Genomic DNA, 16,451 nt, shown 5'->3' with positions numbered 1-16,451 from the left:
ATAATAAAATAAAAAAATTAAAAAGAAAAAGAAAGGTAGTACCAGAGATTGTGTCCAGTTGCTCAAGCAATTTCTAACTTGTCTAATTTAAAAAAATTTTAAATTTTTATACAAAATTAGCCGGGCATGGTGGCATGTGCCTGTAATCTTAGCTACTTGGGAGGCTGAGGCAGGAGACTCGCTTGAACCTGGAAGGCAGAGGTTGCAGTGAGCTGAGATCACACCATTGCACTCCAGCCTGGGCCACAAGAGTGAAACTCTGTCTGAAAAAAAAAACATTAATATTTTTTTTGTAGAGATGGGGGTCTCACTATGTTGCTCAGGCTGGCCTATAACTCCCAGGCTCAAGGATCTTCCAGTCTCAGCCTCCCATCACTGGAATTACCGGCATGAATCACTTCACCTAAATGATTTTTTTTTTTTTTTTTTGAGACAGTCTTGCTCTGTCACCCAGGCTGGAGTTCAGTGGCACGATCTCAGCTCACTGCAACCTCTGGCTCCCGGGTTCAAGCAATCCTCATGCCTCAGTTTCCCCGAATACCTGGGACTACAGGCGTGCGCCACCATGCCTGGCTAATTTTTGTATTTTTTTGTAGAGACGGGGTTTCACCATGTTTGTCAGGCTGGTCTCCTGACCTCAAGTGATCCACCCACCTCGGCCTCCCAAAGTGCTGGGATTACAGGAGTCAGCCATCCATGGTGCCCTGCCTTTTCTCTTTCTTCTTCTTCCTCCCTACCCTCCGCAGCCCAGCCTGGAGTGCAGTGGCGGGATCATAGGTCACTGCAGCCTCCACCCGCTGGACTCAAGTCATCCTCCTGCCTCACCCTCCTGAGTTCCTGGGACCACAGGCACGCGCTACCACGCCGGGTAATTTTTGTAGTCCCCATCATTTAGAACTGGCAGGATCCTCCCTTAGTGAGGGATTGGTGGCCATAAGCAAGGAGCCCAAGGTGGAGGGGATATGCATGTGTGTGGAGGGGTCAACTCCTCGTAATCTTCAAGTACTTTTGGTAACAATTTTTATTTGCATAAGCGATATATAAAGACGTTTTCTTTGCAACATAAAATGATAGGTTAAGACTCCTTATGCAGATAAGGTTTAGACACTCGTTTAAGGAGCATCCTGGCCCACCTTTTAAAAAACATGTATGCATTCACATTATGCATCAGATGCTTTAGGGAATTTTTTTCCCTGGGGCATGGGACACGTCATGGGGTAGACGGTCAGGTACGTCTCCTCTACCCAGCTGCTGCTTTTTTTTTTTTTTTTTTTTTTTTTTTTTTTTGAGACAGTCTTGCTCTGTCGCCCACGCTGGGCTGCAGTGGAGCGATCTCTGCTCACTGCGAGCTCCGCCTCCCGGATTCACGCCATTCTCCTGCCTCAGCCTCAGGAGTAGCTGGGACTACAGGCACCCGCCACCACGCCCGGCTAATTTTTTGTATTTTTAGTAGAGACGGGGTTTCACCGTGTTAGGCAGGATGGTCTCGATTTCCTGACCTCGTGATCCGCCCGCCTCGGCCTCCCAAAGTGCTGGGATTACAGACGTGATCCACCACGCCCGGCCTTCTCTCTTTCTTTTCTTTTTTCCTTTCCTTTCCTTTCCTTTCCTTCCTTCCTCCGTCCCTCCCTCCCTCCTTTCCTTCCTTTTTCTTCCCTCCTTCCTTTCTCTCTCTCTCTCTCTTTTATTTTTTTGAGACAGAGTTTCACTCTTGTTGTCCAGGCTGGACTGCAATGGTCTGATCTCGGCTCACTGCAACCTCGGCCTGCTGGGTTCAAGCGATTCCCCTGCCTCAGCCTCCCAAGTAGCTGGGATTACAGGCGCCCTCCACCATGCCCGGCTAATTTTTGTATTTTTAGTAGAGGCGGGGTTTCTCCATGTTGGCTAGGCTGGTCGGGAACTCCTCACCTCAGGCGATCCGCCCACCTCGGCCTCCCAAAGTGCTGGGATTACAGGCGTGATCCACCGCGCCTAGCCCCCAGCTTCTTTCACCAGCAGAAGGCGGGCAAGCCTCAGGGTGAGAGGACTTCAAAGCACATTTCACATTGCAGAGGACAGGGTTTGGTGGTCGTGGGTACTCCCTTCCCTTCCATCGTTTGGTTTTTTTCATTGTGAAGAAATGGTAAAAGGTGCCAGGACTCGATGGGCACATTTCAGGTGGAGGTTGGGAAGGTGGATATCCACCTCTCGATCTTACTATTTTCACTTTCCACCCCACCCCGTAGAAAGTGGGAAAACTGGCGCACGTGAATCCAAGGGCACGCCTGTGTGCGCGCGCACCCCAGGGCACCAGCCCCCACCCACACCGCAGGTCCTTGATTGGACGCCTGTTTACACCTGACTGCCCGGCCCTCTGGTGCTTTCCGGGAAGCGTTTGGGAGAAAAGTGTGTGGCCGCAGTAGTGGAGATCCCCTGTCTTAGGATTCGTCACCGCTACGCCCAGACCTCTTCGCCGTCCAAGGGCCTGGGGACGTGGGGGGCGGGGCGGCCTGCTATCGACCCCGCCTCTCTCGGCTCCGCCCCGCCGACGGGACCCGCCTCTCTCCCCAGCCCCGGCGGGCGCCGACCCCGCCCCTCGCTCCCAGCATGCCGTGCGACAGCGGCGGCGCGGCGGGCGGAGCCAGGAGGCGGGGAAGCAGTGGCTGTGTGAGCGTGAGGAGCTGCCGCCACCGCCTGCTCCTCGTCGTCCTCGTCCTCCGGGGCCCCGGCGTCGTGGGCCGCGGACGGCCCTGGAAGAGACGTCGCCTCCCCGTCATCCGCCTCTCTCTCACCGCGCCGCTCCCGCCTCCTCGTCCTGCGCTGCGGGCTCAGGCGGAACCCGGAACGGCCGTCCTCTTCCCCCGCCCTCCGCCGCCTCCTCCTTCTCCTCCTCCTCCTTCTCGGCTTCCTCCTCAGCCCCGGGCCGGAGCGGGGTGTCGGCGGCGGCCGGTTCGGGCGGCGACTCGCGCTTCTTTGGGCGGCGGCGCTTGGCCATGTCGTGTCGGGGAAGGTAATGAGCCGCAGAGCCCCGGGGTCTCGGCTGAGCAGCGGCGGCGGCGGCGGCGGCACCAAGTATCCGCGGAGCTGGAATGACTGGCAACCCAGGTGGGTGACCGGCCCGGGACCCCGCCCCGACCTCCTGGGCTCCGCCTCGTGCGGGCCGAGGCCTAGGGCCGCGGGGCTGGGAGGCGCGGCCTAGGCCCTCCACCCCTCGGAGCCGGGCGCGGCTTCCTGGGTCTCCTCCGCCCCGGCTGGGGGAGGAAGGCCGCGGGGAGGCGAGGCCTAAGTGCCTCTCCCCTCCCTGCTTGTTCAGCCCGGGGCTGGAGCCGAGACCCGGGGCTCCCGGCGGTGGCACTGGCCTGGGGTCTGGACCAGGAGGTGAGAAAAAGGCGGGGGTGGGGGTGGGGGGCATTCCACTTACCGCCTCCCCCTGACCCCGAGTTGGGAGATCCTGAGAGTCCAGGACCCTCCCTGTTACTCATTCACTTTCTCGGTTCCCCAGTCTTTCAGCCGCCACGTGAGAGCTCTTCTAACCTCTGTTCCTTTCTGTGACCCCCACGTGTTAATATTGAAAAAAACAAAACAAAACTCCAGCTAAGGCATTGCTCTGACTCTAGGCAGAACATTCATTAGTGGGAGCGTGAGATGAGATTGTGTGACTGTTGATGGGATCGACCCACTCTGGTCTTGGGCGATGGAAGTTTTCCCTAAGTGCAAGGCCGGTTACTCTGGTGAATCGTAATTCATACCTGGACACTTGAGTGAACTCTGGGCACCCACTTAGAAGTCTAGAGAATTTCCTCTTTTATGGAGGATTTGATGTCAGACCATTTTGGGGCTTAGTTAGATTTGAATATATTAGGAACATTAACTTTTTAAATAAATGTAATTTCCTGTCGTTTTGATCAATGGGGGGAGGGCAGCTGTGTCTAATTTAGGACTGATTTATTCTAACCTCTCTTAATAAATGCTTGTATTCAGAGTCTGTTTGGAATTTAACGCAATGCTTAGAACTCCTTAAATATACAGAAATATATTTTAGGGGTAATTGATTCATAGAACTCTCCTACTTTGGAGCACAATTGTATTACAATTGTCCAGAAACTGGCCAAATAATGTAGAACGCACAAGTTGTTGGGAAGCCCTTTTGTTTCCTGATAGTTACATGTAATTCCAGCAGTATTTGGAAATAATTTGCTAAGATGTTAGAATGTAACATTTGAAGACTCGTTAGAAAAAATCAATAAAATTATATTTGGCTAATAGGTGGTACACATCTTAGTCTATTTAATATGCCTTTCCAAATACTGTGTCTGTTGAGAATTGGTGTATATAACTAGATGACTTTAATAATTAGTGCCTGAGTCTAGAATTGAGATGTTTAGTCGTAAAAAAAAAAAAATATTGTTCGATAAACAGCGTTGACTTGTCTTGTACCATTTAAGAGTTTGTGAGTGCTTTAAATAAAATTAGTTAAGTATTTTTTTCTATGATTGACATGCTTAGTTTTGCCTTTTTATTGAAATGTGTGAAATTTGATTTTCTGGCATCTAACAAATCAGGTGGTAAATAAATGATAATGATTTTCTATTATTTTTCAGTATTGTGATCAGTATAAGTATATATGAGAATTTAGTAACCTTTTAGAAGAATAAAGTGCCCTTCCCAAATAGTCCTACAGCTTTTGGAAAAGTGTAAATTGTAGTTGGTAGTTCTAAATAAATAGAGGAGAGTCGCAGCCACGTGCTAGGGCCACCTGACTTCATTGCTGACAGGTATGAAGCCAAATGGCTTATGTAGTTATGGAATATGTACATGAGCTATTAATAAATATTATCCATGTTGTTTCTTTCATGTGCTTTATTTCTTGGCTCTGGGGAGGGGCGATGGGGGAAGGGAGGAGCTTACAAGAAAGCTTACAAGGTTTCTTCGAAGCTGTGCTTTTTGTAAGAAAGTTTCAGGATGTAACGCCTTGGTAGACGATACTGTGATACATTTGGTTACAGGCAGTAACAGTTTGTTAGGATGTTGGAAAGATTTGATTTTCTCCTGTTGTAGAGGGAACAGGGAAGTGTGGACATACCCCATAGCATAACTTGATTTGTTGCTAAGATTGTCATAGCTGATTTGTTAGTCAATAAAAATACCTGGGGTGTTTGCCAAGTCATAAATTTTTATTAGTTAAATTTGAGGTGATTCTGTCGCCTACTCAGAAAGACGACAGACTCCAGGTAACTGACAGAATGGATCTTGATCTTGCTTCTTGCTTAAATGAAGGTTTAGAACATCTTCAGATGCAGGCACATTTATTATGGTTCATCTGAATAATTTTGATTAATTTTTTTTGCCTCTTATGTACCATTTTGTCCCTGGTGTTTTGGTTCTGTTTTCCTTGATGTAGGCTTTTTTTTTTTTTTTTTCTTCCTGAGATGGAGTCTTGCTCTGTCTCCCAGGCTGGAGTGCAGTGGTGTAATCTCGACTCACTGCAGCCTCTGCCTCCCGGTTACAAGGAAAAATTGTCCTGCCTCAGCCTCCTGAGTAGCTGGGATTACAGGCGTCCAGCTAATTTTTGTATTTTTAGTAGAGACGGGATTCCACCATGTTGGCCAGCCTGTTCTTGGACTCCTGACTCAGGTGATCCGCCTGCTTTGGCCTCCCAAAGTGCTGGGATTACAGGTGTAAGTCACCGCACTCAGCCGATTTAGGCTTTTGAAAAAGCAATACTTGTTGATTTCTTTTAGTGTTAGTTTGCCAGTTGGTGTGGAAAATGACTGTTGAGTCCATTTTGACCACACATGATACTTCACACATACTGACAGGAAGTGTTCCAGGTGGCTGAATATGTGAATGTCATATGGCAAGAGAGCAAACCCGTGTTCCATAGAAGCATACCTCCAACAGTAAGCATTTATATGGCACTGGCTTATAGTCTTCCTTTTCATTCACTGTGCTCCCAGTCAACTCTTCTGTAAATTTTTTTGAGAACAGGGTCTTGCCGTGTCACCCAGGCTGGAGTGCAGCGGCACAGATACTTGGCTTACTGCAGTCTCGACCTCCCAGGCTCAAGCCTCCTGCCTCAGCATCCACAAGTAGCTGGGGCTACAGGCGCTTGCCAACAGTCCGGCTCATTTTTGTATTTTTTGTAGAGATGGGGTTTTCACCACGTTGCCCAGGCTGGTCTTGAACCCCTGAACTCAAACAGTCTGCCCACCTTCAGCCTCCCAAAGTGTTGAGATTACAGGTGTGAGCCACCGCACCCGACATTTAAGAATGGTTAAGCAGGCCGGGGGCAGTGGCTCACGCCTGTAATCCCAGCACTTTGGGAGGCTGAGGTGGGTGGATCACCTGAGGTCAGGAGTTCGAGACCAGCCTGGCCAACTGACATGGTGAAACCCCGTCTCTACTAAAAAAAAGAAAATAAATAAATTAGCGGGATGTGGTGGTGCATGCCTGTAATCCCAGTTACTCGGGAGGCTGAGGCAGGAGAATCACTTGAACCTGAGAGGCGGAGGTTGTAGTGAGCGACATCACACCACTGCACTCCAGCTTGGGCAACAGAGCAAGACTCCTTCTCAAAGAATGGTTAAACAAATGAGTGGTCTTAGGTCAGTTGTATTATTTGAAATCTGTGGGTTCCTCAAGCATAAAGTTGAGAAGGTTTTGGGAACCACTGGATGCCTCTGTTTTTTTTCATATGAAGAAACAGGGGTGGTGGCTTCTTAGAACAAAGGGATATCTGACCTATGGAGGTTGCCCTCTTTACTCCTCTTCCCTAAAAAAATGACCTATCATTGCCAATAGCTAAAGTCTGTCATTTTTTCCCCCTTAGTTTGGAAGATAATCTTCTAGTATCAATCAAGACAGAGATCAGAATGATGTGTTTTAAAATTAAATGTGTGATTCATAATTGTACATTTTAATATTCTAAAGTGACTGATTAATTTGACATTGGAGTCAAATAGATTGATTAATTCAACAAAGAAGAGAAGGCATTCAAGTCAACAGAAAACAAGTAGATTTTACTTCTCCACTCGGGGTGTTAGGACATTAATTGTGTAATTGGTCTTACTTGTTTAGTAGTAGATCTATATTGAGTGTCTTACTGTGCCCAAACTTAGGATCTTTCTATACTTCTAAAAGGATGAAACTGTATAATAAAAACACCTTCCAATTTTGATAGGTTGTAGACAGATCAAAGTATTCAAAAGTACACACATCTTCTCTGTTGTGAAAGACCAAGAAATGGAAATGTGTTGTGAAATTAGAAAAGCTGTATACTAGTATGTCTGATGTTGTGAGAAGCTGGATTTTTGAAACCAGAGTTGTCTATTCAGCCTTTTATCAGTCTGTACTAAGTTTGATGTCCATAGGTACATAATACGGGGAAATACATAAAGGATAAAATTAAGTGAAATTACATATTTTATACCTATTAGGTGGGTGCAAAAGTAATTGCGGTTTTGGCAAAAACCGCAATTACTTTCACACCAGTCTAATATTAAATGGAACTAGAGTCAAATAGAATTCAGTGATTGCCAGTTCTGTTCCACGGATTTCAAAGTACACTAAGGAAAATTTCAGCAAATTGTGTATGGCTATTTTACTTGGGGGGGAGAGTAAAACAGCCATAATAAACTAAAAAATAAAAATGAAAAATAAAACTAAAGGAACGTTTGTTTTTATGTTTTTCTTTTCTTTTCTTTCCTCTGTTTTGAGATATGCTCTTGCTCTGTTGTCCAGGCTGGAGTGCAGTGGTGCAATCACTGCTCACTGCAGCCTTGACTTCCTGGGCTCTGGGAATCCTCCCGCCTTAGCCTCCTGAGTAGCTGGGACCACAGGTGCATACCACCACACCACTAATAAATTAGTCCCAGGCTAATTTATTTATTTTTCCTCTCTCTCTCTCTCTTTTTTTTTTTTTTTTTTTTTTTTGAGACAGTTTTACTTTGTGGCCCAGGCTGGAGTATAGTGGCACAATCTCAGCTCACTTGTAACCTCCACCTCCTGGTTCAAGTGATTCTCCTGTCTCAGCCTCCCAAGTAGCTGGGAATACAGGTGCATGCCACTATGCCCGGCTGATTTTTGTGTTTTTAGTGGAGATGGGATTTCACCATGTTGGCCAGGCTGGTCTTGAACTGCTGACCTCAGGTGATCCACCCGCTTCGGCCTCCCAAAGTGCTGGGATTACAGGCGTGAGCCACCACGCCTGGCTTCCTCTCTCTTTTTCTGAAACAGAGTCTCACTCCATTGCTCAGGTTGGAGTGCAGTGGAACCATCTCAGCTCACTGCAGCCTCCACCTCCCAGGCTCAATAAGTCCTCCTACCTCACCCTCCCAATAGCTGGGACCACAGGTGCATGTCACCACCCCCAGCTACTTTATTTTTTTTTGTTTTTTGTAGAGATGGGGTTTTGCCATGCTGCCTGGGCTGGTCTTGAATACCTAGGCTCAAGTGATCCTTCCTCCTTGGCCTCCCAAAGTGCTGGGATTACAGGTGTGACCCACCATGCTTGGCACGCTAATTTTTTATTTTTATTTTTTTGTAGAGATGGGGCCTCCCCATGTTGCCCATGCTGGTGTCAGACTCCTACTCCATTATGAAATAAGTCATTCCTTATGAAACACTTAGTAATTGTATCTTTAAGTTGAACCTTCACCTCACCCCAACTTTTTTTTTTTTTTTTTTTGAGACAGAGTTTTGCTCTTGTTGTCCAGGCTGGAGTGCAATGGTGCAATCTCGGCTCACTGCAACCTCCACCTCCCAGGTACAAGCGATTTTCCTGTCTCAGCCTCCTAAGTAGATCAGATTACTGGCATGTGCCACTACACCCGGCTAACTTTTTTATATTTAGTAGAGACGGGGTTTCACCATGTTAGTCAGGCTGGTTGTGAACTCCTGACCTCAGGTGATCCACCTGCCTCGGCCTCCCAAAGTGCTGGGATTACAGGTGTGTGCCACTGCACCCGGCCTTTTTTTTTAAGACATAGTTTTACTCTGTCTCCCAGGCTGGAGTGCAGTGGCACGATCTTGGCTCAGTACAACCTCCACCTCCTGGGTTCAAGTGATTCACGTGCCTCAGCCTCCCGAGTAGCTGGGACTACCGGCGCATGTCACCAGGCCCGGCTAATTTTTGTATTAGAGACAGGGTTTCGCCATGTTGGCCAGGCTGGTCCCAAACTCCTGACCTCAGGTTCCCACCTCGGCTTCTCAAAGTGCTGGGATTACAGGAGTGAGACACCGTGCCTGGACCCCCCAACCCCTTTTGTTTTGATTCCTGTATAAATTAGTATAATGGAAGGTTTGTTTGTTTGTTTTTTATAACAGGTAATGAAATACTCTAATTCAGTAAATATTGATGCTTCTAGGGAGATGTGTGTGTGTGTGTGTGTGTATATATATATATGTATACACACACACACACACACACACACACATATAAATTTTTTTTTTTGAGACGGAGTGTCGCTCTGTTGCCCAGGCTAGAGTGCAGTGGCGCAATCTCAGCTCACTGCCAGCTCTGCTTCCCGGGTTCACGCCATTCTCCTGCCTCAGCCTCCTGAGTAGCTGGGATTGCAGGTGCCCGCCACGACGCCTGGCTAATTTTTTGTATTTTTAGTAGAGATGGGGTTTCACCGTGTTAGCCAGGATGGTCTCGATCTTCTGACCTCATGTTCCGCCCTCCTCGGCCTCCCAAAGTGCTGGGATTAGAGGCATGAGCCACCGTGCCCGGTCATAAATTTTTTTTTTAGAGATGGGGTCTCACTGTGTTGCCCAGGCTGAAATGCACTGGTGCAATCTTGGCTCACTGCAACCTTAGCCTCCTGGGTTCAAGCGATTCTCCTACCTCAGCCTCCCGAGTAGCTGGGATTACAGGCATGTGCCACTACCCCTGGCTAATTTTTGTATTTTTAGTAGAGATGGGGTTTCACCATGTCGACCAGGCTGGTCTCGAACTTCTGACCTCAAGTGATCTGCCTGTCTTGGCCTCCCAAAGTGCTGGGATTACAGGCATAAGCTACTGCACTGGGCCACGGCCAGGATTTTTATGACTTGTAAAACCACTGTCTTCAAGGAGGCTATAAGTTATTATGGGAGAAAAGTAAAGGGCTTTGTAAAGGGGAGAGCATGTGGATTTTGTGATACAATTCTCAGTATACCTTCCTTCCTTTCTTTTTTTTTGAGACAGTCTTGCTCTGTCACTTAGGCTGGAGTGCAGTGGCACGATTGACAGGGTTTCGCCAGGTTGGCCAGGCTGGTCTTGAACTCCTGACCTCAGGTGATCTGCCCGCCTTGACCTCCCAAAGTGTTGGGGTTACAGGCCAACATGGTGAAACTCCGTCTCTACTAAAAATACAAAAATTAGCTGGATGCAGTGGTGGGTGCCTGTAATCCCAGCTACTTGGGAGGCTGAGGCAGGAGAATCGCCTGAACCCAGGAGGTGGAGGTTGCAGTGAGCCAAGATCATGCCGTTGCACTCCAGTCTGGGTGACAGAGTGAGTCTGTCTCAAAAACAAAAACAAAAACCTGGAGGGTCAGAGGAGGGAAAGCTATACAGTTAAGTATGGAGCAGTAGGGTGATGCACTCCAGTCTGGGTGACAGAGTGAGTCTGTCTCAAAAACAAAAACAAAAACCTGGAGGGTCAGAGGAGGGAAAGCTATACAGTTAAGTATGGAGCAGTAGGGTGATGGAATTGGTCTGTACAATTTTCACTGTGAATTTGGGGGAGAATCCCCCCCAAAATAGAAGAAAATTAGGATAAGGCCAGGTGCAAATTGTCAGTGTGTAGAGGAATTGGGTACTTGTGAGGAGTAATACAAATAAGAGGTGAAGCTGAAGCACTGGGTTGGGAACCCTATGGGCCTTGAATCATAGTTCAAGTGTTTTTTTCTTTGTTTGTTTGTTTGTTTTTGGAGACGGAGTTTTTGCTCTTGTTGCCCAGGCTGGAGCACAATGGTGCCATTTTGGCTCACTGCAACCTCCGCCTCCCGGGTTCAAGCAGTTCTCCTTCCTCAGCCTCCCAAGTAGCTCTAGGGATTACAGGCACGCACCACCACACCCGGCTAATTTTTTGTATTTACTAGAGACGGGGTTTCACCATGTTGGTCAGGCTTGTCTTGAACTCATGACCTCAGGTGATCCACCCATCTCGGCCTCCCAAAGTGCTGGGATTACAGACGTGAGCCACCACCCTGGCCCAGTTCAAGTGTATTTGGAGTGACTTTAGGGAATCATATTAGCTGCGGGAGAGTGGCAGAATTTAGGAAGATTAAATCTAGTTGCTTCTTGAAAAGTGTATGGGCTGGGCATGGTGGCTCATGCCTGTAATCCCAGCAGTTTGGGAGGCTGAAGTGGGTGGATCTCTTGAGGTGGGGAGTTTGAGACTAGCCTGACCAACATGGAGAAACCCCGTCTCTACTAAAAATACAAAATTAGTCGAGTGCGGTGGTGCATGCCTGTATTCCCAGCTACTCGGGAGGCTGAGGCAGGAGAATTGCTGGAACCTAGGAGGCCAAGGTTGTGGTGAGCTGAGATTGCGCCGTTGCACTCCAGCTTGGGCAACAAGAGCAAGACTCCGTCTGAAAAAAAAGGAGTGTGTGTGTTAGAGTGCGTGCATGCATGTGCAAGAGAAATCGCAGTGGGAGGCAGTTAATTGGAACAATATAGAGAAGGGGCTGCTAAGGACCTGAGTATTATGTTTATATTTAACAATTTAAGATAAGGCTGTGTATGTATGGTGGCTCATACCTGTAATCCCAGCACTTTGGGAGGGCAAGGTGGGTGGATCACCTGAGGTCGGGAGAGACCAGCCTGACCAGCATGGAGAAACCCCATGTCTACTAAAAATACAATAATTAGCCGGGCGTGGTGGCATATGCCTGTAATCCCAGCTACTTGGGAGGCTGAGGCAGGAGAATCACTTGAACCTGGGAGATGGAGGTTGTGGTGAGCCGAGATCGGGCCATTGTACTCCAGCCTGGGCAACAGGAGCGAAACTCTGTCTCAAAAAATAAATAAATAAATAAATAAATAAATTAAGGTAAAAGTGTTCAGCTCAATATGTGAGAATTTCCATAAGCAAAAGCCCCTCATTTGTTATCTGGTGTTGATTGAGGATGATTACTAAAGTGATACTTTTTATCTGCTCAATCTTCATGTTAGACACATGTATGGAATGTCATATAAGTGTCATATAAAATGGAGTGTGGTCCATGATGTCTTTTGGGAACATTGAATTGTTACAATTCTTTAGGATGTTCTGCCTTTGTTACCTGACTCTTGTTCCTTATCCTAATCACCTAAAACAAATCCCTGAGGCTCCTTTCATTGGACCACCCTTGATGATTCAGAGGAGCTGTTTGTTATCTTTTCATGTTGTCATTATTTTGGTTACCTGTCTTTGACTATCTTGAAGTTTTTCAGAGCCCATTTTATTTTTGGAACTATAAAATGAAACATACTTCCCCTTGTATAGAGGCCTAACAGTAAAGAGTACAGAAATTTGTGGTTTCATATGTATGGGAAATGCTCCCTTATTCTGTGTTTTTTTGTGTGTGTGTGTTTTAATGTAGAGTATAACTTACTAAATTCTTGTGGAGTTCGCTCATGCAGAGATACTTGGTTTTATAATGTTATTCTTTTTTTTTTTTTTTTTTGAGATGGAGTCTCGCCATCGCCCAGGCTGGAGTGCAGTGGCAAGATCTCGGCTCACTGCAGGCTCCGCCCCCCGGGGTTCACGCCATTCTCCTGCCTCAGCCTCCCGAGTAGCTGGGACTACAGGCGCCCGCCACCTTGCCCAGCTAATTTTTTGTATTTTTAGTACAGACGGGGTTTCACTATGTTAGCCAGGATGGTCTCGATCTCCTGACCTCATGATCCACCCACCTTGACCTCCCAAAGTGCTGGGATTACAGGCGTGAGCCACCATGCCCGGCCTATAATGTTATTCTTTTCCATCTTGTATTAATCAAGTGTACTTTTCCTTTTTAGATTGAATTCTCTTTTGAATTCTATTGTGCTGCTTCTTTGAGATAAAATTTATGTATGTATAGGTGGTGGTGGTTTTTTTTTTTTCTGTTTTTTTTTTTTTTTGTTTTTTTTTTTTTTTGAGACGAAGTGTCGCTCTTATCCCCCAGGCTGGAGTGCAATGGTGTGATCACGGCTCACTGCAACCTCTGCCTCCCGGGTTCAAGTGATTCTCCTGCGTCAGCCACCTGAGTAGCTGGGATTACAGATGCCTGCCACCACGCCTGGCTAGTTTTTGTACTTTTAGGAGAGATGGGGTTTCACCATGTTGGCCAGGCTGGTCTTGAACTCCTGACCTCAGGTGATCCACCTGCCTCGGCCTCCCAAAGTGCTGGGATTACAGGCGTGAGCCACCACGCCCGGCCTGTATAGGTCTTAAATTCAGTAAATTTTGACAAATGTATACACCTGTGTAACCATGACCTCAGTCAAGGTACAGATATGCAGTGACTTTTTCACTATCACACCCATTCCTGCCATGTTTTTTTCATATCCTTACCACTATCTGGAATTTTTATGTGTGCCATCTCCAGTAAAATACAACCTGCATATGTGCATGGATCTGGTAAAATTGTTACTTTTGCTATCCCCTTCTTTCCTACTAAGTGCATCAATAAATAGCATCCACTCTATATTTGTGTCTTCCTCAAGTAAATACATGAAAATGAGATCCTGCAAATTTGTGTTTTTATATTTAGTGTTAACTGCAGAGATTACAACACTGTTCTTGTAGGATGTGTTTTTGGGGAAAGTGTTCCTCTTATGGCAGCCCTGTTAGCCTGAGGCAGGGCTTAAACAAACTGAGCAGGCTCAAAAGGACAGTATTGTAATGGACTGGAGTGGCCAGATCTTTTTACAGAAGAAAGAATACGGTAATTTGGCCACGCACAGTGGCTCACACCTGTAATCTCAGCACTTTGGGAGGCCGAGGTGGGCGGATCATGAGGTCAAGAGATCAAGACCATCCTGGCCAACATGGTGAAACCCCATCTCGACTAAAAAATATACAAAAATTAGCTGGGCATGGTGGCACACGCCTGTAGTCCCAGCTATTCAGGAGGCTGAGGCAGGAGAATTGCTTGAACTTGGGAGGCGGAGGTTGCAGTGAGTGGAGATGATGCCATTGCACTCCAGCCTGGGCAACAAGAGGAAAAAAAACTCCGTCTCAGAAAAAAAAAAAAAAAAAGAATATGGTAATTTAAGATTCATATGTTTTATCCATCTTGAAAAATACCTTGTGCACATATTTGAAGTCTTTTTACACATTGACTTATCTTGGGTCTATTGTATCTGTCTACATTATTTAAGCAATGTAATCACTAAAAATTTAAGCACTGGGTTGAGCCTTCTGGCATCCCATTAGATTGCCTGGGGAAACACACTTCTTGCCAGTTGCGTGCCTGCTGATTGGGGAATGAAACACAAATATTCCAGAATCAACAGATTTCTTTATTTTATTTTATTTGTCACCCAGGCTGGAGTGCAGTGGTGAGATCTTGGCTCACTGCAAACTCTGCCGCCTGGGTTCAAGTGATTCTCCTACCTCAGCCTCCTGAGTAGCTGGGATTACAGGCGATTGCCATCACGCCTGGCTAATTTTTGTAGTTTTTAGTAGAGATGGGGTTTCACTGTCTTGGCCAGGCTGGTCTTGAACTCCTGACCTTAGGTGAGGAGGAAATCCCATTTTGTAAATCCCAAAGTCCTGGGATTACAGGCGTGAGCCACCACACCTGGCCTAGAATCAACAGATTTCTAAACATACTGAATTACTTCTTTCATATTAATTTTCGGACCTTTTCGAAAAAGGAATTGGATATCCTGTTGATATTCATGTTATTATTATGTCGGTTTTCATATAATACGTGTAGGACTTTATGGTTATTTAAAAACCTATTATAGACTTTTTTTGTTTATTATTTAAAACTTTTTTCAGAGGGACTTGTTGCTTTTTTTTTTTGAGATGGAGTTTTGCTCTTGTTGCCCAGGCTGGAGTGCAAGGGCACGATCTAGGCTCATGCAACCTCTACCTCCTGGGTTCAAGTGATTCTCCTGCCTCGGCCTCCTGAGTAGCTGGGATTACAGGCATGTGCCACTCGCCTGGCTAATTTTTTGTATTTTTAGTAGAGACAGGGTTTCACTGTGTTAGCCAGGATGTTCTTCATCTCCCGACCTCAGGTGATCCCCCCTGCCTTGGCTTCCTGAAGTGCTGGGATTACAGGCGTAAGCCACCTCGCCCAGCCTCAGAGGGATTTCTGGTACCAGAATTATAGATTGTTTTTGTTACCAAACTTCCTAAGTTATGCTCATTCTTTGTTTATTAAGGGGAGACACTAGATTTTTTTTTATTACCCTTTTTATCATCATAGAGAACTTTAGTAGTCTACAAGAATATTATTAGAGGCTTAGCAGTGGCCTCACTGTACATACATGTATATGTCTTTGGGAACCTACAGGTTTTTAAGAAGTTGTTAAACTTAATATTTACTAGATATTTGTTTTTGGATGGCATCTAATATATTAATAGCCTAGAAAAAAGGCTCCACTAATGAATATGTCTTGGATTAAATAGTGACATATATTAGCTTTTCGTCCACATTTGATAACATTGCTAACATTTTCTTTTTTTTTTTACTGAAGCTCTTTGAATTTAAAGTTTTCTCTCATTTAAATTTATTAATTAAAAATGTACCTTTACTCTGTTCCCTTTAGCATTTCAACCTGATGTTAAAAGATGTATATGTGTGATACGTGTGTTTGAAATTTTAACTTTCATCTTGGAGTATTTAATTCTCTGAAGCAGTGCATGACTCTTGCTCTTCAGCCTCTTGAGGGTGTCCCTGGTTTATATTCCTGATGATACAAACCCTGGAATTTCTTGTCTGAAGTGTTAACACTTTATTTCCAGGCCCTAATTTGATTTTAATAGTGGAAGTTTAGATTCAATGCATTAATGACAGATTCTACGTTGACTTCTTCAGATTTGCCAGGCAGAAAAACCTACTTATGTGAGGAAATCATTAGGCTTTTTGACTATCCTCTTTGTATAATGAGACCCTTTTCTCATTAGATGAGTAAAAAGATCCAGAGATGATCACCAATATCACCCAGAATTTATATATATTTAATTGAAAAGAAAACAAATCCTGGGATTCTTTCCTAAAAAGGTTGATTACATTTCTTGCCTGTCCGTACGTTGTATAAACGTGAAGAAAAATAAAAATATAGGTTTTCCAGCACTGGGACTATGAAATTTGAGATTTAACATTTATTCATTAGTCAGATTTAAAGAAATCAACCTGAATTCGTAGTTTATATTGTTTTTGAAGGACCTGAGTAAGGATTCTATTAAAAATGATTAATTCTGTCATTATTTGAAATATTGATAGGATTTTAATATGTTCCTTTTTTGAAAATACTAAAATTATAAATTAACTTACACTTAATAGCA

At 45.5% G+C, this 16,451-nt stretch overlaps 1 protein-coding gene across 4 annotated transcripts in view; it reads left to right on the top strand.

Annotated features, from left to right (window-relative positions):
• The first annotated feature begins 2,582 nt into the window (after nt 1–2,582).
• The window catches only part of SMG1 (SMG1 nonsense mediated mRNA decay associated PI3K related kinase), a 115,475-nt gene continuing 101,606 nt past the window's right edge, over nt 2,583–16,451 (top strand). For 2 of the 4 annotated variants that reach the window (XM_063598472.1, XM_055100224.2), the window contains exon 1: nt 2,601–3,084. In XM_063598472.1, coding sequence (XP_063454542.1) covers nt 2,993–3,084 — 92 coding nt within the window. In that variant the 5' untranslated portion in view covers nt 2,601–2,992. Of the gene's footprint in view, nt 3,085–16,451 lie in introns of all 4 variants that reach the window. The other 2 variants (XM_055100222.2, XM_055100223.2) reach the window with 2 other exon arrangements.

The sequence above is a fragment of the Pan paniscus genome, chromosome 18 (genome assembly GCF_029289425.2).
Source record: "Pan paniscus chromosome 18, NHGRI_mPanPan1-v2.0_pri, whole genome shotgun sequence".
Classification (NCBI taxonomy): domain Eukaryota; kingdom Metazoa; phylum Chordata; class Mammalia; order Primates; family Hominidae; genus Pan; species Pan paniscus.
Note: the sequence above shows the minus strand (reverse complement) of the source record. Positions and strands in the feature narration are given on the sequence as shown.